Consider the following 21,189-nt stretch of genomic DNA (forward strand, 5'->3'; position numbering starts at 1 on the left):
ATAAAAGATTCCTTAAAGCAATGTCAATCATAACCCTTGTTCTTTAATTACCAAAGTAATCTTTCTCAGCATAAGCTTTCTTCTCCATCCATCAAACAGAGATCAAATTAAAGTAACATCCCTGTCATCTGAAGGAAGTCACTGAGCCTGTCTTTAAATCCTCTCACCCTCATGGATTTTTGGTATCTTTTTCTCTTGTAAAGTTAGGACATGGAAAAAACTTCATTCATTAAAAAAAAAAAAAAATACTATGAAAATTCTTGAGTGTCTGTTACACTTTTTTAGGATGGGGTGCTGATGAGTTTTCCCAAAACACGTAAAAGGAGTCTTTACATAACAGATTTCATATAGAGCAGGTATGGATTTTGTAAAACAGGGACAGAAAGATAAAAGACAGGGATTATTTACCATGCACTTTGCTAACCAAATATAACAAAAAGCCTCTGTTTCCCTAGCAGAGCTCTCCCCTGGTCAGCCTGTCGAGGTGAGAACCCTACCTCTGAACGGTTTGGAGGAGTCACAGGCAATGTCATTAAAGACACGTCAGTCCTTTTACCCGAGGCCGTGTTTGTTTTAGGTAAGTATTCTTTGGGAGCTGAGATAAAGGAGGGGCTGAAAGGCCCAGGCAAGTGCCCAGCCTGCCACAGCCTTTAGACCACCAAATGCCATGGAGGGTGCAGCTGCAGGACTCCCGCTCCAGGCTGCAGTGGGACACGTCTCTCGTCACTCCCAGGGTGCCCGAGGACAGCGCCCAGAGAGGTAAGGCAGGCCCGGGGAGACTTTTTTCAGCAAGCCTTCCTTTCAAAACTCAGACTGTAATTATCATTTGAATGTAACGATTCTGACGTTTAGTAGACATCAGGAAACACTTTCCCACTTCAGAAGTAAAGGGCAAAATGGGTTTCTGGGAATGTTTCCTTTAGAAGAGGTAATTGTATTTCTTTTGCTAATATTTTACCCTTTTCAGTCAAATATTGCAGATCTTATAAATTGAAGTAAATGAAAATTAGGGTTGCCGTAACCAATTTATTATTTTTCATTAAATTAATTTACCTTCCATATCTGAAAATACTTTTTCTATTTCCCCAAATGTATGGGCCTGCTACACAGGAGCAGAGATAGAAAAGTCCTGTTAAAAAGAGCATCCATAATTGTAGTGTGTGTATGTGTTGTCCCCCCTATCCAAAAGGCAGATGTAGCATCCACCCTGTACAGGCTAATTAGATCTTAAGCTAATTAGATCAGATTTCTTGTGTCAGTTTGATGCCGGACTTGCTTACTCAATAAATAACCAGCCCCTTGGTGATGACATAGAGTCTCTATTTAGACATTCTGTCAGAGAGGGAGGGTTTACTTTTTATTTATGCAGCAGTTTTGCATAAATAAAAAGATTTCAGTGTTAATTACATCATCATTTGGAGTTAAATGCAGCCACTTTGAGCTATGAAACTTTTAAAGGGAAATGACACCTTAGTTGAAAGCATGCGATCATTTAGTTTGTTTAATCTGATCATAGGCAGAAGACAGGCTAATATTGCCACACATACCAAAGTAAAATGGGTTGAAAAGAAAAAAAATCATGTTATTTCAAAAGATGCCAGCAGAATCTACCAAAAGGAGCTGTACAGTGTAGATACCACCACAAAGATGTAACTGTGGGAGCACTATTCTATCTTAATCTTTCAGCAGCCCCGCTTTATGGAGGCCCTGGATGCTTGCAGCAAGAGATGATGAGATGACAGAGAATCAACAAACGGTGAGAGTAAATTCTGGAGAAAATAATCCTTATAGAAAACAGGTGCAGAAATTGAAACTGTTTGAACACAGGAAGTGTCATTTATTCATTTGTTCTTTCAAGCTTTCTTTAGCGTTAGGAAATATGGTTCAAATTGTAGTGTTCTGTATGTGATAATGATTAAGAGTATCTCTAATTTTATATCAGACAGAAAATCATTGGTTCTTAAAGAGCTGCAGAAAGCACTGCTTACTAAAACAACCCCTATTTTAACAGCAGTTTTTATTTGCTTAATTACAAAAATTAATATTTTGAATATCCTCAGTTTGAAATTTCCAGGCGTGGTCTGTATGTGGTATTTTGTAAATCGGGCAAGTTTGAGTGAAAATTACTTTAAAATGAAATTTAAAAAACATATTTATAGGTGCACAATTTTATCAGTTATCTGGGGGCACAGGAGAAAGAGGGGGAGGTCTTGCTATAGCCAAATCAGGTAGGAAATCAAAAGAAAATTGGATTTTACAGTTGGTCTCACTGCCAAGCGACTTTGAAAGGGAGTGTGATTATTAGTTTTACTTACTCATGTGGGAAGATTTGTTAGGCTCAAAGAACAAAAACAAAGAGAGATTGAAGCACATTCAATGTAGCTCCCTATGCTGCAACCTTTAAAAAATGTACCGAAATGGTACTACTCCCATGCTTAATTTTAAGCACCTGCATAAGTTTTTGCAGCATCCGATCCCCAGTTACATCTTAGACTTTTCACCAAAGGCTCAGCAGGTTAAGAAAATGACTCTCCTTAGTGCAAGTCTTTAAAGACTAACAATTTCTCCTGTATTCTAACATGTATTTACCTTGTACTTCTTGTCAGCTGAAGATGGAGGTTGTAGCTGTACAGATCTCAGGGAGAACCACATGCCTCTCAGCAGACTCCTTGGGAAAGCCTGTGGAAGAACATCCTTCCCAGGAGCGTTCCAAGCTTTGCGGAGGCACCTGTAATTTGCTAAGACTCCTACTCTCATGAGATATCACACTTACAGTAATGATTTCAAGAAACTAAGGTTTCTGAAATCAGGAAGCTGTGATTTATTACTGAGGTTATATTTTTGTAGAAAACTTTACTGAACCAGATCAGAGGTTTTAATTCACACTTGAGGTGCTTCTCACTGGTGTGAGAAAAAACAAACCATATTCCTACTAACAGCCTGACACTGTTTCAAGCCAAGTACAACTGAAAGAGTTGGGTTGGATTTTTTTAACATTTCTCCATCCTACCAGAAACTTCTCAGATCCTTCTCATTCCATACCTTATGGCCCATACATATTGCTTCAGCATTGCAGGTGCCTCTCTAACTTGGGACCTCATAAGGACTGAAGGCGGGCTCCTAAAGAGCTTCCCAACATGGTCATGACAAATGAGGAAAGATGCATGGATACTTTTTGTGATGTATACTTACATTCCACAGCTGTGGAAGGCAAGAGGCGTCTTCTTCAGGAAAGTTACCGAGGTTTCCAGCAGAAGGCTTCCCAAGATGGGTTGAGCACAATGTTTTTGCTAGTTGCATTCTGGCTACTTTCATTTTCTGCAATGTATACACACAAATGCCAATGCTTTACAGATCGGTACACACTCCAAACACTGTAGTGTGAAGCAAATAAAAGTTTCAATATCCTTTCTGTAATAAAACATTTAGGAGTAGACATACAAACATCTAACCTGAGAGATTGAAAGATACAGAGCAAAGCACTAAAAAATAAAAACACTGGCAACCTTCCCCCCAACCCAATAAATTTATCTCTATTGGCAAGAACATGTGTACGGTATACCCTATAGTTACCTATACATAATATATTTTTCCTTACATAAAATGTAACATTTTTCCTACTCTCTAAATTTCAATATGTCATTACTTATGCCCAAAGAAAAGCCATGAAAAGTAATTTAAAGCTAATATTGTTATATCTACAGCATAATACAAATTAATGCTGAATATTTTGTGCTCTATACAAACAACTGAGTTTTAGATTTTGCAATAAATTGGCTTTTATCAGAACTGCTTTTCAGTAATGCTGTATTATAGTCTAAAAAAGAAAAAGCATATGTGTGTTTAATCAGTAAGCAATATTACATATATAATTATTTTAAAGTAATATGTATTCTAAAGGAAATATGGTAGAAAATACAGGTCAATAAAGATAAAAGATACTATTTTTAATGTAAATCTGAAAGAAAAATATCATATGGTATTTAGCCTAGGTATTATGATCACATCTACAGCAGTCAGTCAGATCAGGAGTCCATTTTACTAGGTACTGTGGAAACAAAATAAATGAGTGTCCTGGTTAAACACACCAAAAAAAAACCCCCAAACCCTCAACAAAACTGTAATAATAACAAATAATTTTGTCTACAAGACAAACAGGTGGGTATGAGAGAAACAGGTCAACATAAAAGGTGCAGAGAAAATCCTATAGGAGCCTCTGCTCAGTTTGTAGCCCGAGGGCTTTTTGGGGCTCACCAAAATAACCATGCTGATGCCTATTTCCTCAGAAAGAGAGATGAATTGCTCTAACACTGGCAAAAGACATCTTTGTCTGTTTATAGCAGAGCAGACCATTTCTAGAATCTGTTCACTAGAAATTCTACTACAGCAAAGCTGAATCTTCTTATTTTATCCAACGAGTTCATAGCAAAAGGAGGGAAAAGAAAGGTCTTCTCTTTTTAAGACATGGAAGAGAATCATGGAATCACAGAAAGGTTTGGGTTGGAAGGGACCTTAAAGATTATCTAGTTCCAAGCCCCTGCCATGGCTAGGATACTCCCCCACTAATCCAGGTCTCTTCCAAACCATGAGATTCTATGATTCAATGATTCTATGTCTACAGGACCCATTGACTTTGGGACATGCTTTCAGGTTTATAATACTTTTATGATCTAGCAACGTTAACATTTGCAAATTATTGGGTTTTATTGTGATTTTAATTTGAAGGACTTCATTCTGTGCTAATTTTTTAAACTACATTTTTTCTACCTAAGTTGTATCAAAAATGCTTTCTTTTTTATCCTTGTTTGCATAGAAATAGGAGATGCCAGTTACTTCCTGATCATACTCTTTGGAATCTTAATGTGCTTGTGTGATCTTTACAATTAAGCATCCCATCTTGAACATTCCAACTCCAAAACACCAGTTAGTGTAGTTAAAGAGGCATTTTATAAGACCCTAACCTCCCAATCCTTTAACTGATTGAAAATCCTTTTTCCTTCCAATCACTTACCTTCCATTTGGTGGTGTTATGAACTCACCAGTCTCTGTAGATATTCCATAAGAATTTAAGCAAAATATACACTATTTTTATGACTCATAAAACATACAACTTCAAATGCTGTGTTAAATGTGCAACTATGGGCAGAATGTGGGCCCATAGATTCTCTGAGGTATGCTTAGAGTAAAACAACATATGCAGCACAGCAAACAAAGCAACGTTACTGTAGAATTTTGCAGTTACTTGTAGAAGAAAATAGTGAAATCTTCATTTTTAGCCTACTCTAAATAATAAATATGTCTCTTTACAGTCACAACTGGATGGTCAACTAATAAATTTTAGGTCAAAAGGAGCCCTGGGGTTTCAACATCCAGTGAGGTGAGTTAAATCCTATCAATTGATACAGGAAACCTTCCAAGACAAGACAAATTCCTTCTCAGGAGAAGTATCAGGTTTTCTCTGGAGTTTCTCTTTTTAGTAACTACTCACCAGGCTCCATGGATTTTTATTCCTCCTCAAGAACAGAACATGAAACAATGTTAATAAAATTGTTTAAGTAACATTGAATAAAAGTTGGAACTCCGGGTAAAGCTTTTCTGATGTTTGGGGAATTTATAAAGGCTTTCACCAACATTTTGATTCTTTTAAGGCTTAGTGATGTAGAAACCCCTTATTTGGACTTGCATGTAGAGAAGGAAAATCAGTGGAACATATCCCCTCTTCTTTACAACACTTGTTTTTTCTACATGTGGTAGAAGCTTAAATTCTGTGTGACCTTTATCACTGTCAAATGTGATTGCAAACTGGCCAAAGTGAACCAAGATGAAGAGATGTACATACATATGTACACAAAACCACGTACATATGTATACAGACCACATAAATTTTCCTTTAGTGGAAAAACTGGTGAAAACCTGGAATGTAAATTATGACATTTAGGATTTCAATACAAAAACCCTCAGGAATTTAAAAATAAATTTCTCTCAGTGTACACCTCCTCCTCCTCTGTCTGGAGACACAAACCCCACTATGATCAATCTCTGTGCAGCAGGTAACCCATCCCAATCTTAACCTGGTGTCTTAATCTGAATTACAGAATCTCAGAACAATCCTCAAACTTTCCCCACTTCTGTTCTGAACTGTGCTAAAACTCAAACCAACTCAAGCATGCATCATTGCCCTGGCAATACTTTGCCAGGGTGGGATCTTAGATAAAGCCAGAATTTAGGTAAATCCAATACACAATATGCCCAAAACAACCGAGGTAACTTAAAATCAACAGTACCTTTTGTTTAAAAAGTCAGGGAACCCTAGCATTTTTCTCTCTCCAAAGAAAGATAAAAACAAGTCTTAACAGTCAGAGTAGCTTATCTGGGGAAGTGTCACATGGATTTACTTTTTCTCTTATGTTTTCTTATTAGACTCTATTTGCCCAAGTCCAAAGCCCAAAAGTTTCTTAATAGCATCGGAGAGAAGGTTCTGGCGAGTTTTCCAGTACAAGCTACAATGCACTTTTACAATGATGATGCCGACTCTGAGGAAGATGAAGAAAAAATCAATCCAGACTAGTAGCCAACAACAGCCAGCCTTGATAAACACAAAAATAAAAAGCACGGAGACGTAAAAAAAGAACTGTCAGAAGTGTATGGGCCAACATCTGACTGAGCAAAGAAATACATCAAAGCTCTAAAGACTGCTATTTATAGCTATCTTTCCAAGAAGAATGAGTCAATGCAACTGGAAACTAAAAGGAAGTCCTTTTGTGTTTTGAGAGACATTAAATAAAGCTCTGAAGCTGAACAAAGGATTGTAAGGTTTAAATTCCTGGGCTGCACCAAAAGGAGTGTGGCCAGCAGGTCAAGGGAGGTGATTCTGCCCCTCTGCTCCACTCTCATGAGACCCCACCTGCAGTACTGTATCCAGTTCTGGAGTCCCCAACATAAGAAGAGCACAGAACTATTGGAACGGGTCCAGAGGAGGGCCCCAAAGATGATCAGAGGGCTGGAGCACCTCTCGTGTGAAGACAGGCTGAGAGAGTTGGGGTGGTTCAGCCTGGAGAAGTCTCTGGGGCGATCTTATTAGTGGCCTTCCAGTACCTGAAGGGGGCCAGCAAGGATGCTGGGGAGGGACTTTTTAGAAGAGCACGGAGTGATAGGATGGGGGAGGAATGGTTTTAAATTGGAAGGAGGTAGATTTAGATTAGACATTAGGAAGAAATTCTTCCCTGTGAGGGTGGTGAGGCGCTGGCACAGGCTGCCCAGAGGAGCTGTGGCTGCCCCCACCCTGGCAGTGTTCAAGACCAGGTTGGATGGGGACTTGAGCAGGCCGGTCTAGTGAGAGGTGTCCCTGCCTATGGCAGGGGATTGGAACCTGGTGGTCTTTAAGGTCCTTTCCAGCCCTAAGTATTCTATGGTCCTATGAAATCAAGCTGGTTTAAGTAACACGGATTAAGACCATTAAGAGCACCATACTTAGCTATGTATGAAAACAGGATTGATTACATTGTTGATAAAATGAAAATTGGATTGATTGCGAAGCAAAATGATATATTGTACAGTCCCAAAATAACCCAAAGGCTTTGAAACACAGTATTTTAATTTAAGCAAGTAATTATGTAAAATGCAGAGACTATTGCATATTGGCTGCACAAGGCATATTTATTCTGGTATAAATGCTATATGCCAAATTGACCAGGATTGTCCAGTATAACCACCTTTCAGGACAAGTTCTACATGACAGTCATGGTATTTTCTGGGGTTGTCTTGTTCTCTTATTATCAGATTTCCCCCAATGTAATCAGAAATGCCTTTCTGTCCATCAGGGAAGAAGTTAGCCTCAATTAAAAGCTATGATTTAATGCATTAAAACAGGTATTATGTGCTGACATTTTGTCTGCTCCACAATACTAAAATTTTATTTCAATAGCTTGAATCTATGATTTTAATATAACTGCCCCAGTGCGGTGGGACCCCCCATCTAATGGGGTCTTGATGTTTCTTTTAAATAGATGTTCAGGAAGACAAGCCATTCATTTCCATAAGCATCTGTGTTATGTGCAATGCAGACACATTAATTCCAACACTTATTCCACTGGCAAAACCTGTTTTTTCAGCACAGTTTCTTGAATTCAGAGAAATGGTATAATCTGTTCTGGTTAACCTTTTGTTTGCACAAATTGTGTATGCTCAGAGAGTTTGCCAGGGCAAACTGTGCCAGCATTCTTTAATTAGCTGAAAGCTTAGTTATTTGGCTACTGTTTCAGTGGCATTACCCATCAGGTGTCTTATCTCTAACTAAAACAGCCATAGTTTCCTCAGAGACAAGGCAAAGGCAGAATCTAAGATTCCTGGCCTTTCCTATGCTACTGTTGGAGGTGTAGATAAGGTCAGGCAGTTGTTAAGGGACACTGAAAGGGGGTGTCAGAACTTCCTCGCGGCACAGCGTACTGTCAGACAAAGCAGCAGCGTTATCAATTGTAAGTCCAGCAAATCAGGATTCCAAATGAATCAACACCTTAGAACGGTTTTTAAAAACTCCCCATTTACAAACTAAAAACTGGACCTATTAATTACATTTAAGCAAGGACACAGCACCCTGGAATACACAGAATTACAAGAGCTAGTTGAAATTGTAAACCCTGGTGTAACACATCAAAATTCAGCTTTTGCCTTTCGCTCTTTCATCATCTCCACATCATCGCTTCCCAACACATGGAACTAAACCAGAGACATTTTAAAGGTCTTTCCCTTCTCTCATGAGATAACCTAAAATTATTCATCCTCCAGCTTCATCATTATTCAGTCTGTAGCAGACACAGAAAAGCACCCACGATCACTTAAGAAGTCAGTGATGACAGGTTCCCTACAATGGCCAAATTACTGTACACTAAGCCTGAAGCTCCAGTCTCCACCAATGCTCAGCTGAGATCACTCCCAACATCAGGAGTTCTGCCCTCACCTCAAGTCCCCAACAGGACTTTTTCTAACTAAGTCATGTCTGTGTGCATCTGTGCTGCCATTTGTGCTATGACAAAACCACCCTGATTACTGCTGAATTGATCAGGCCTTTGTTGAGGGTTATTGGAATCTGGATGTGTAAAGGGAACCACCTCCACACCCATCCCCCCCCCCCCCGCAAAAAAAATCCGGTAGATACCACACAATCTCCACACAGCATGGGGCTCCCTAACACACACACACTACGCTGTGGAGCCGTTTGCCTCACAGAGATATTGTCATCATTTAAGGATCCATTACACAAAAGGAATGCTCTGTAATATTTGGCTACAGTCACTAGTGGAAGCCAAAACTGTTTTTCCCTTTTGCCCTCAAGCCAGCTTTTTTTTTTTTCTTGGTCAAATAACTGTCTCTTCACGTTACAACATCAACACACCTGTAGCTGCACACTTAAATAAAATATTTATTGCAATCCCTTATCTGTTTGTTAATAATTAAGAGAAGACAAAAAAGTGAACTAATATAAAGTGAACTGGTATAGAATCTCTATAATTCAACTGCAGCTAACTTTCAGTTTTCAGTTCTGGTTTGTGACTTCATCTGCAATTTGATCTTGCCAAGTTTTCAGTGACCTTACAATCATCCATCATTTACAGGAAGAAGATAACAAAGCATCCCAAAATAATGTGTTTATCGTGAGCTGAATACTTCAAAGACAAGACCAGAAGCATAACATTTTACAGATTAAATGGCCGGCTCAGGATCTCTGTTCCACAGAACTTGGCTGTAACATTCCCAGCAAGTGTTACCTTTCAATATACGTTGTAGAAGATTATGGTAGTACAGGACAAGTTAATGTTCCACTGGCACACGAATGCTGGAAAATTATCAAGAAATTGTCGACAATTTTTGATTTCTATTATATGGATTCACATGAAAAAATCAATACTGAAGTATGCTCATAAACTGGTCTTGAATTCTACTTCTAACCTTTTAGTGTGTTTTAACACCAGCTGGCTGTTAAGCCCCGTACAGCCACTCCCTCCCCTCCCTGGTGGGATGGAGGAGAGAATTGGGAGGGTAAAAGTGAGAAGACTTGTGGATTGAGATGAAGGCAGTTTAATAGGGAAAGCAAAAAGCCAACAAGGAGAAGCAAAACAAGGAATTCATTCCACACTGCCCACAGACAAGCAGGGCTCTATCACACATAATTGTTACTTGGGGAGACAAATGCCATCACCTAAATGATCACCCTTTCTTCTTCTTCCCCCAGCTTGACATGCTGAGCAGACATCATACGGTATGGAACATCCCTTTGGTCAGCTGGGGTCAGCTGCCTTGGCTGTGTCACCTACAGCTTCTCACACACCTCCAGCCCACTTGGTGGTGCGGTGGTGTGGAGAGCAGAAAAGACCTTGGCCCTGTTAAGCCCTGCTCAGCAATAGCTAAAAAAATACTGTATTATACACAGCACTGTTTGCAGCACAAATCCAAAATGCAGCCCTGTACTAGCTACTATGAAGAAAATGAGCTCTATCCCAGACAAAACCAGCACACCTCTTTTAAGACAAGATCCTGTGTATGTCCAAGGGAAGCATATTCTCGCATGACAATAAAGTTTGTTGAGTGTTCTTTCTAAATATAATAATAATTTTGATTACAAGAACTATCGTGGTGTCATGGTTTAACCCCTGCTGGTAACTGACCGCCTCACAACCACCCACTCACCCCTCCCCACCCCAAGTGCATGACGAGAATGAAAGACTTGCCTTGGGTTGAGATAAAGACAGTTTAATAGGGTAACAAAGGAAGAGAATAATAGTAATAGCACAACCCCCCCAATAATTAAACAAGTGATGCACAAATCCAATTGGTCACCACATGCTGAAGGAAAACCACCCTTGATGCCCAGTCTGTTTTCAAGCAGTGATCCTACCTCCCAGCTTAGCTTCCCCAGTTACACCCGGAGCCTGACATTTTATGGTCAGGAATATCCCCTCGGCCAGCCTGGGCCGTCTGCCCTGGCTATGCTCTTCCAGCTCCTTGTGCACCTGGCAGGGGCATGGGAAGCTGAAAAGTCCATCGCTTGGTGTAGGCACTAAAACCATCTGGTAACAACTGAAACACTGATGTGTCCTCAGTGTTATTCTCATATTAAATCCAAAACACAGCACTATACCAGGAACTAGAAAGAAAGCTGACACTATCTCGGCTCAAACCAGGACACACAGGAAGCATTTTTTTTTCTAAGCTACATTTATACCAGAAAGTAACAGTGGTAGCAGGTCTAAACAGCCACAGCTGAGAAGAGGCAGTCTTCACGGGAGTGGTCTTGTAAGCTCATGAGACAAAATCCATCCAATTCACTACTATTTAATCACAGTCATCATTTGCAGACTGGACAAATCTATGAGCTGCTGTTAGTATAAAGCTGAGAAGTTGATACATAAACTACACAGCACATCAACAAAATGTATTTTGGCAATCACTCCGTAAGGAAACTGACAGAACAAGACTAAATGCTTCCCAAACTTTCCCCTCGGAATACAGTTCAACTCATGAATAGAGGGAGAGAGACAAACACACACCCCCCCCCCCCCGCCCCATCTCAGTTGTTTTAGAGCTGACTGGAAATGTAACAGTACAGCAGCAAGCAGGACTTTGCATTAAACATCCTAGCCACTCAGACTCAAGTATCCATGGAAAAGGTGCATTATGGAACAAAAGACATTTACACACAAATCATTTATTAAGTATTCTGTAAGTCAGAAACATTAATCATTTACACTCACAAATTAAATTGAAGTCCATTGAAGCTGCCTGTTGAAGAAATCAAGTATTGAAAAAGCCTTTGAAAAAGAGCTTTAGAGGCAAATTTCTCATTTTACCCACAGATGGGAGCTTCTGCAGAAAAGTGAATTAAGTATTGGAGAAACTCTGTATGAAAGCAAAGATGTCATGTCTGCTTATGACTCCTGTAAAACAGAAGCGCTTCAGATGCAGACATAGGTTTTAATCAAGATGTTGATTTGTTACACCCTCCTGGGACAGAAAGCTGGAGCAGGGGTGAAGATGACTCAACCACTACTTAGACTATCTCAGCATTCCCTCTATTCTCATATTTAAGTTTTGCCAGAGGTGGAAAGTTTGCTGTTTCTGCAGTTGTTCTACCTCTTCATTAAGGACTGAAGGCCTAGAAGGCCTAACTTTGCCTGATTTACCTCACAGCATCTTAAGGCTCACTCAAAAGAATGACAAAACCTGCTCGTGTTACTTTACCACCCTCTTTCCCCGCATATGCTTTACTTGCCTATGCTGGCAGAGTTGCATTTTTAATGTTCATAGAGCACCCAGCACAGAGGTGTAGCAATGGAAAACCCAGAGACCCAGAGAGAGATCTACACTATGGAACTAAAACATGCATACATTTTCTCCACTCCTACTCTCCACAAAGCTTCAAGCACATTACCTGCATTGCAGCAATGTGAAGCCTCACGACTGGAACTGATTTTTAACTTTACAGAAATGTGGCCTGCAGCAACATTATAAACATTTAAATATTACAGCTTTCTGATTTACATGAGGGGGTCTTTGCACTTATTGATACCTGAACTTTGCCCTAAAAAAAAATAAAAATTGAGCATAATATGATTTGTTACTCACCTAGCCTATTCTCCCTTCCAACCACAATGGTTACTTTAAAAATCACCAAATCAAGCTGACAGCATTCCACAGTATACTCAAAATATTTTTAGCATGGAATGCTTTAGGTAACAGAAAACCTTACCTACGTGCCTCAAAGAAGAAGGTAACTGCATTTTATTACTGCTGAAACAAGTTTTTTTACTCAGCATTGCTTCCTGCAAGAACATCACTTTCATTTCTGGAAGCTGATATAAAATTTAAGGTGCTGTTTCTCTTCTGTTTCCTTTTCTTACTCCAGTCATCGTATCTCTAGGAGCAGTAAACACAAGGTTGTACTAACTCTTTACTCATATATGTTTTGAACTTTACGACAGAGCATTTACCTCTTTTACTGTAGCTCCCTGTTGATCTCAAAGCAGCAAAATCCCTCCATGAATGCTTACAATAAAAATGAACTTATGTGGACACAGAAAGAATTTAGCTCTTCTACTTCACACACACATACACTCTGTATCTGCATCTAAGTCTCCAAGCTTATGGCATTCAATACACTGCAAAGCAAATCACAAAATCGTAGGGGTTGGAAGGGACCTCCAGAGATCATCAGGTCCAGCCCCCCTGCCAAAGCAGGCTCCCTAGAACAGGTCAGCGTCCAGACGGGTGTTGAATATCTCTAGAGAAGGAGACTCCACAACCCCCCTGGGCAGCCTGTCCCAGGGCTCTGTCACCACCACTGTGAAAAAGTTCTTCTGCATGTTGGTGCGGAACTTCCTGTGCTCCTACTTGAGGCCATTGCCCCTTGTCCTGTCCCCACAGACCATTGAAAAGAGGCTGGACATTTCCCCGTGTGTTCCACACTTGAGGTATTTATAAACATTAATAAGATCCCCTCTCAACCTTCTTTTCTCAAGGCTGAACAGCCCCAGTTCATTCAGCCTATCCCCATAGGTAAGATGCTCCACTCCTTTAATCATCTTCCTAGCCCTTTGCTGGACTCTCTCCAGGACATCCCTGTCCCTTTTATATCAGGGAGCCCAGAACTGGATACAATATTCCAGGTGGGGCCTGACCAGGGCAGAGTAGAGGGGGAGGATCACCCCCTTTGACTTGCTGGCCACACTCCTTTCGATGCACCCCAGACCAAAGTTCAAGATAGTTTCTTTCCCTTTTTAAAATCATTTGTGCAACTCTGTTGCCAAAGTTTCCTTCAGTATTGCTCAACTTCACCATAAACACTTCATCCATGTTGTCATTACCCCGCCCTCTTCAGCTAAGATGGAAAGGAGAGAGACATACTCTACCCCCATACACAAATCTGCCAACCACAGCTCTATTACTTCCTTTGGCATATAACTTTATGTTTGAAACTGTTCCCCTCTGTTCATTTTTTAGTGACATGTTTACACACATGTTCATTCAACACCTTTTGGGGGGAACCTGTCTTACAGGATTACATTTATAGTGGGACATGTAAAATTTAATTGGTCTCCAATATAATAAAAAGTGCAGAAGTTTTATCCTAGAAGCTGCATTAAAAGGTACAGCTCATTTCACTATTTGGTTTATTTCAGTCAGGACGATGCAGTTGGTCTAACTCTACTGCTTCCTACGGGTAATGCTGGAACAATATACCATCAGTAAGTTGGAAGGGTGAAAATGGGGGCAAATCCAGGGTTTTGCCTTTATTTATTTAGTTTTTCCTCAGTCTCTGAGAAGAATGGATACCTGATATCCAGCCTTTGAACAGGTATGTTTTGTAAAGAAAGGCACTACTAGAAACACAGTCTAGTAATTTAATTTTTTCCCCCTAAATGTATCATCAAAGGCAAAATCTATATAAATCTCAGTGAACAACTACAGCTGTAAGCATGCTGTATATTTACTAAAGGCAGAATCTCTCTCCTCTTTACTGGCAGAGTTGCATTATCTTGTCTTTAATCACAGTCACAGGCAAGACTGTGAAATATGATGGATCCCAAACACCTGCAACTCCCTACAATCCATTTCTTAGCCCACACACTCTACGTTACCTGGTTTTATTTTGATCCCAGAGGCAATTTCTGAAGCATCAGACATCCCCCCCCAAGTTGAGGAAAAGGTCACTACAGTGGCTTTGAAGCCCTGCTACGCAGCAGTGACAGAAGAGCAGAGATAGAGTTTCATGCCTGCAAGTCTGACCTAAACAAACGGCCCCGGGTTGCCGACGCGCGTAGGGGCCTCTGTTGGTTTTCCCATAATTGTGAGGTCTGCTGTTAAATGAAATGGCAGATTCATCACTGATACCATCTTCACCCAAGGTTTACAGTCCTTTAATTTGTGTGCTCTCAAGGCTTGAGGGCATTTTCCAGTAGCTGTTCTTTATCCTGAAGGGATTTGAGTATCCTTCACGGGGGCCTAAATTAATCCCTACATCAAATGATACCCAGAAACAGAGCCTTCACTTGTCAACTTACAATTAGAAACTAAATTGCTTTGTCCGAAACCAAAAGGAATACAGAACACAGGTAGAAATTACACAGGAAAAAAAGATTACAGTCAATACTTCAGTGTCTGCAATGTAATTAGAGAAGTGACAAAAGAGCAAATAGATCTTCATGATCATAAAATCCTGAATTAACCCTATGTTAATATGGTTGTTTGAGCATGTAAATTAAAATGAATAGAAGGGCAAAATCATGTCAGGAAGGGAAAATAATAGGAAACTAAAACCCCAAAACGTCACAAAGAAGTCTACAACTATCAAACCAATGAACATTGTACTAACTTACAGTCATTTGTCTTAGGTACACACACTCACTCTTACGAAATGCCCCCCAAGAAGAATATACCCAAAGTCTACTATGAATGCTGAAAGGCATGTTTCCCTTCACTAACAAGGAATTCTGCTACCAGTAACAGCTAGCACGTTCTGATTGTTGGTTTATTTCCCTTCAAATGCAGGTGGAAAAAATAGCGAACTACTGAAGACTAGAAGGCCAAGAAACCACAAATTTTATATTCATACCAGATGGTTACCAGTCCTTAAGGCATCCGTGGAAGTTGATGGTTGTTTTGACTGATTTCTAAAGACATGACCTACGATTCTTCACACGAATGATCAAAAATTTATAGTGACTTATTTTTTTTAAACTAAATCCTCTGCTGGTCTGAAGTTGGTTTATAGACCTAAGCAAACAATAAGAGGCTCTAATTCTCTGGTCTTTGTAGTCAAACTAAATAACCTTGACTAATGAAGACAAAAAATGGCTTTGTGAAAGGAAATAAAAATTGTGTCTCTGCTCGTTAATTCATGAAAGAACATTCAGTTTAAGGAATGACTGCTTTGTGCTATAGTCTTGATTATAATATGATGGGCCTGTTTGTTCCCGTACTTCCAGAAACTTCCTTGAACCTAGTTTTCAGTATTCTTAAGAATGGTTTTTAAAACAAACAAACAAACAAACAAACAAACAAACAAACAAACAAAAAGGCACTTTGAGATTTCGAGACTCGTTTCAGAAAATATTCACAACCCACTTTCCTTATTTCTGGTAATCATGGTATTTCAATAAGCCCACTAAGAAAGGGGTGGGGTGGAAGGACCACTATACATCTTTACCCAGGACAAATATCATAGAACCACAGAAAAAATGTCTAACTTTAACAAGTAAAAAATAGCTACATTTTAAAAATATTTACAAATGAAAACTATTTACAATGGAAACACTCCAAATTAGCATAACTTAGAAAAACAAAATCCTCAAGCATTTGACTAGCAGAACACATTTCTTCTCCCTGAATTCAAACGGAAACAGAATTAAACTACATTCAAAAGCTTTTTCTTTCACTCTCAGATGGAAATTACAAGCAGAAATCTGCAAGCATTAGCGTTATTTTAAACTCACAAGAATGGTCAGATAAATTCATGTGGCATTCTTCTCATGCTAATGCAGGTTATTAAAGTGCATGTATAATAATAAAATCAAAGCATCTCAATTAAACGTGTTAAAATAAATTTAGTTATAAATTCAGAAAAAAAATTGTTTTGTTCTACAAGCAGAAAGTGGGTTGAGTTTCTTATAGCTTGGAGAGGTTTTGGTTTTCCTTATGTAACACTTCTACCAGTCCATTCAAACAGATCTTAATAGCAACTATCTGCTATTGCAGACTCCTTTTTCAGGTAGGAAAAACATTCTGTTTACTTCGCTGATGGGAATATCCCTTAATGCTGGAATTGCTTCTTCTTGAAATTTCTTCTGTTGCTGCTTTTTCGCATAGTTATCTACAGGAGACAACGAGAACATTTCATGCATTACAGACTTATTTTCCTTCAAGAAGTGTTAGAGAATACAACACTGTAAAAGCTTAGTCATTGTAAGTGATGCTGAAAATCCCATCTTGCTTAGATATGACGGGATGGTCCCCAGGAATGCTTTACATCAACATTTATTAACAGAGTCCCTGAAGAAATCAAGTGTACCCTCCTGCTGAAATCACTGTCTGGGACTTTGCTTGGTTTTAGATGCTGCATGAAATTAAACCATAACTACCCACAGATATAAAGAAAAAAAAAAGAAGAACCCCCCCTTCCCAGTGAATAGCTCAGTCTGTAGTTCGAATACTTTGTACTAGGATTTCTCCTGAGAGATGATGTCCACCCTCCTCTCTTGATCTCTGCTGCTTGTTCCCATCACCGCATGGCACCTGTTCCTGTAGCAGCATAAACATCTCTACAGGCCCACTTCGAACACAGCGCTGGAACTGCTCCCCTGGAAAATTTTCCCTCATCCCTCCTGCCACACGGCCATACACACACTTGCACTGAGACCAAATGAGAGGGTGACATTAGAGTCTGAATGAGCCACCAGTACCACAGGGGTGACTGAGCGGCAGTTCCAGGCAGAAGCGCTGCAGGAAGGCATTTGAACTACAACTCCCAACTGATTTCTTTCCTTAGTAGTTCAGTGTAATGTAATAGTATGTGCACAGTTTGTTAAAACAATGCCAGCTCCAGCAGCCTTAGCAACAGGTAACTTTCTTGCCAAATTTTACAGTCTGTATCTAAGGAAAACGTCCACCTGCAAATAGCGGTGGAACTCCTCATGCAGAGGAAGATGCAGCTGCTTGGAAAATACTGGGAATGCCTAGAACATGTGTCCTTGCCAGTAGTTACTAGCTGGAAACCACTGCCCTAAGATGGCAAGGAGACAAGAGTCAGGCCTGTAGCCCATTCCCACTTGAATGCTTCAGTACTTCCAAGAGCTCCTTTCTAGACGATTTAAAGGCTTAAAATTGTATTTATACCATATGTGGCTACATATATATATATATTCAGAATTTATCAGTTAAGTATCAAAACCTTTTAAAAAGCCCACAACAATAAAATTACCTGTAACAGTATGTGTGGAGTTAAGCGGAGCTGTACTCATCATGTTAACACCAAAAAGTAATATATAACCAATTCCTATAGTAACCAGGAGGTACGTTGGCAAAGCAACTGCCCAGTATCTGAGGAAAAAAGATTGAAAAATTTACATACCATAATAACAAATGCCTAACAATATAACAGTTTTAATGTAGCGGCTGTTATTGTATCTAGTGCAAACTTAGCCAAGAGGAAAAGAAACAACAACTCTGAGTAGAGACCCTGGTCTCTCCCCACATTACTGACTGTAATGTTGTTACAGCTAGTTTGGGATAAACCTTCAAACAGATTCCTTATGGAAGGCTTTAAATTTTTCTAATTACAGTTTAAAGTTGACTGCATTTTCACCAGCAAACTTCCTGGGGGAAAAAAAAAAGTTATCATAAACCATCCCAATATTATTTCTTTCATTACGTAATAAAAAGTTTTCATCGTAGCTACTTATCTGTGTTTAAAAAAAAGTACTTCACCAGGATTATGGTCCTTTTGCACTGGGAAAAAATGGATTATGTATATAGCCACTCTTTAAAAAAACAGCATTGTTATTTCAAAACAAGGAAAGGTGTCCTACAGTTACACATATTCTGGATGAAGAGTTTAAATGGTTGAACTTACTTTTGAGGCCAGTATGTTAGTCCCAATGAGAACAGCCAAGTCTCGGGAACATATGCCCAGATAAGATACAACACTGCACAAAAGAATTATGAGGTCATAATAATACAATTGATAGCATTTTAGACTTCCTTCCTAAGTTTTAGAGCTATACTTCCCTAATAATACATGGTGAAATAATACTCTGTTTTTACACTATTTAAATCAAAATAGCTCTGCCAAAACATTGTAGAATATGGCACTCAGACACAAAACTGTCCTGACATGGGGGCAATCTTTTGTATCTGATTATATGATACCCATTATATGACACCATTTTTATGGTTTCAACATTTAGCTTCTGATTTCCAGTGTAGACAGACAGGAATATCTTGCATGTTGAACCACAGAACAAAAAATCCCTCGGTAAGAGGATGTCAAATGCCTCTGACTGCAAACAAGATTAAAGCTGAAAATGTTCTCACACTGGGTCATTTGGTTGAAAGAGATGTTGGCAGAAATGCAGTGCTTGGATGGAACCATTCAGAAAAAGTCACTGGAAATACAGATTGTCAGCAAGTTAATAATTTTCACGTCAACAAAAGCAATACCCAGAAACTTTGCCCCCTTGTTGTTACAAATCTTGTTGTTACTTTGGCCCCCTTTGTTGTTACAAATCCAGGGAGAGGTTTACCAAAACTTGAGGGGAACAGGTTAATAGCCAGTGACACAAGATGTGGAACTGCAGGGCCTTTCTGTAAAATGGAAACCAACTTTCATTTCTACTTACTTCTTAAGAATGAGAGTGAGTTATGGCAAGATCCCGTTTTGTTATTCAACTACAGTATATACTTGCAGCACCTTTTCTTGGGGTGGAAAAAAGCATTCTCACCCTCTCAAACCTTGGTTCTGTGTGGGCACACAAGACATCCTGTGTGATTTAGTCTAGGTGATCCTGCTCTGGCAGGCAGGTTGGACTAGGTGATCTTTAGAGGTCCCTTCCAACTCCCGCCGCTCTGTGATTCTGCGTGAAATGCCAAATCATCTGTCACACAAGCAAAGAAATGTTGGTATAACCCTAATAATTTTCCATTGTTGCTGACCTGATTGACTTCATTTATTTGGGTTCTTTTCCCATATATATATAGGCAGGCAAGGTCGCACTACTAGTATCTAAACCAGCTGCTAAATAGTGAAAATGCATGCAAGTCAAGTAAAAAAGTCAATAAAATGAGAACACAGAGTGTTTTTTAAATAATTCGAGTTGGCAGGGCTATTAAAGACAGGCAAAACACGAGGAAATCACAAAAGGCGACGACAGATCTCGGTAACAAGTGACAGGCCTGGCAAGCAAGGCCGGCCCGGCCCATTGCACCCCTGTACAACTGGTGGTGCAACACAGGTCTGTACGGTATGTTCAGCTGGTCTTACTGGGGTCCCGCTCGGCCCCAGAACGCAGCGAGGCTTTTCAGTGAAGGGCTCGGTACCCGGCATACTTACTGAAGCCAAACCACGATCCTAAAAACAGAGCGAATCCGTATATTGCCCTTTCTGGCAACGGGGCTGGCGAGTTTTCAACCATTCCGGTCTCCTGCCTTTAAGCTTCGGGGGTGGGGTAGGAGGGTGGTGGGGGGGAAGAACACACAGAGGCTTCACCCAAGTTCCTCTCACAACACCGCCGGTATTCGTGGCGGCTGGAAGACAGGCCACCCGAGCAGCAGCGCTTTCCTCCCAAGCCCACGGTACCGGCGCCCCTCTCCCCAGGCCCGGGTCCGCTCCAAACGGGAACCGCGATGCTACTTTCCCCCCACCTCCGCCGGACACATCCCCTGCCCGCGACACTCCCCCTGCCCTCCCCCCCTTTCCCCGTGAAGCCGCTCTGCCTCCTTCCTTTTGAGGCCACGGCCTGACTAGAGGAAGAAACCGCACCCAGGACGCCCCGGCAGCAAGGTGCAGGTGGAGGCACCCAGCCGTGCTCCCTACCCTCGCCCCAATACATGCACAACCACACAACCCCTACCACCCCGCCGGCTCCAGACCACCGCCCGCCCCCAGCAGCGAGAGCATGCGCACCGCCCGGGGCGGCAAGCGAGGGACCGCTGCCTGATTGCTGCTTTCTGGTTCGCTTCCGTGACGCCAGGCGGTAAGTGGCCGGGGCCCGGATGGGTGGAGCTGGTGATGCCCATGGTGGGAGGGGCTCGCTGAGGGGCGGGAGCCATTTTGGTCCTGCGGAGGGGAGCGCGGATCAGGCTGCTACACGAGCGGTGTGTGTTTCGCCGGTGGGTGCTCTCCCGCAGTTCCCCCCACCCCCTCCCCCCCTTCTCTTAACCCGCTCCCTTCCCACAGCTGCTTCATGCTTCGCTGCGCTCTCGGCCCTCGCTCGCTACTGAGATCGGGTCTGGGAGGGTGGCTCCTGGCGCGGTCCACCTGGAGAAGGAACCGGCGCCGCTGGTGACAGAAGCCGCGGCGCAGCCCCTCCGTGGCCGCTTGTAGCTGGTTGGCGCGGGGAGGAGTGGGTAGGGGTAGCGCTGCCACGGCGGGAAACGCCGGGCCGCGACACGTCAGTGCTGAGCCTTGGGGCTTCCGGGGTGTGA

General features: G+C 41.0%; 2 protein-coding genes across 2 annotated transcripts; one reads left to right on the forward strand and one right to left on the reverse strand.

Annotated features, from left to right (window-relative positions):
• Window positions 1–667: 667 nt before the first annotated feature.
• On the forward strand, window positions 668–6,568 carry RIPPLY3 (ripply transcriptional repressor 3; the record flags this gene model as incomplete). Its single annotated transcript, XM_084279295.1, has 4 exons — window positions 668–759; window positions 1,687–1,756; window positions 5,310–5,377; window positions 6,421–6,568. The coding sequence occupies 4 exons, from the start codon at window positions 668–670 to the stop codon at window positions 6,566–6,568; spliced, it is 378 nt and encodes a 125-aa protein (XP_084135421.1).
• Window positions 6,569–14,888: 8,320 nt separating this feature from the next.
• Window positions 14,889–20,230, reverse strand: PIGP (phosphatidylinositol glycan anchor biosynthesis class P). Its single transcript, XM_084261677.1, has 4 exons — window positions 20,096–20,230; window positions 18,620–18,692; window positions 17,969–18,087; window positions 14,889–16,861 (listed from the first exon to the last, which is right to left on the reverse strand). The coding sequence occupies exons 1-4, from the start codon at window positions 20,175–20,177 to the stop codon at window positions 16,731–16,733; spliced, it is 405 nt and encodes a 134-aa protein (XP_084117803.1). The 5' UTR covers window positions 20,178–20,230; the 3' UTR covers window positions 14,889–16,730.
• Window positions 20,231–21,189: the final 959 nt, after the last annotated feature.

This window comes from Gallinula chloropus (assembly GCF_964237585.1).
Source record: "Gallinula chloropus genome assembly, chromosome: 1".
Lineage (NCBI taxonomy): Eukaryota > Metazoa > Chordata > Aves > Gruiformes > Rallidae > Gallinula > Gallinula chloropus.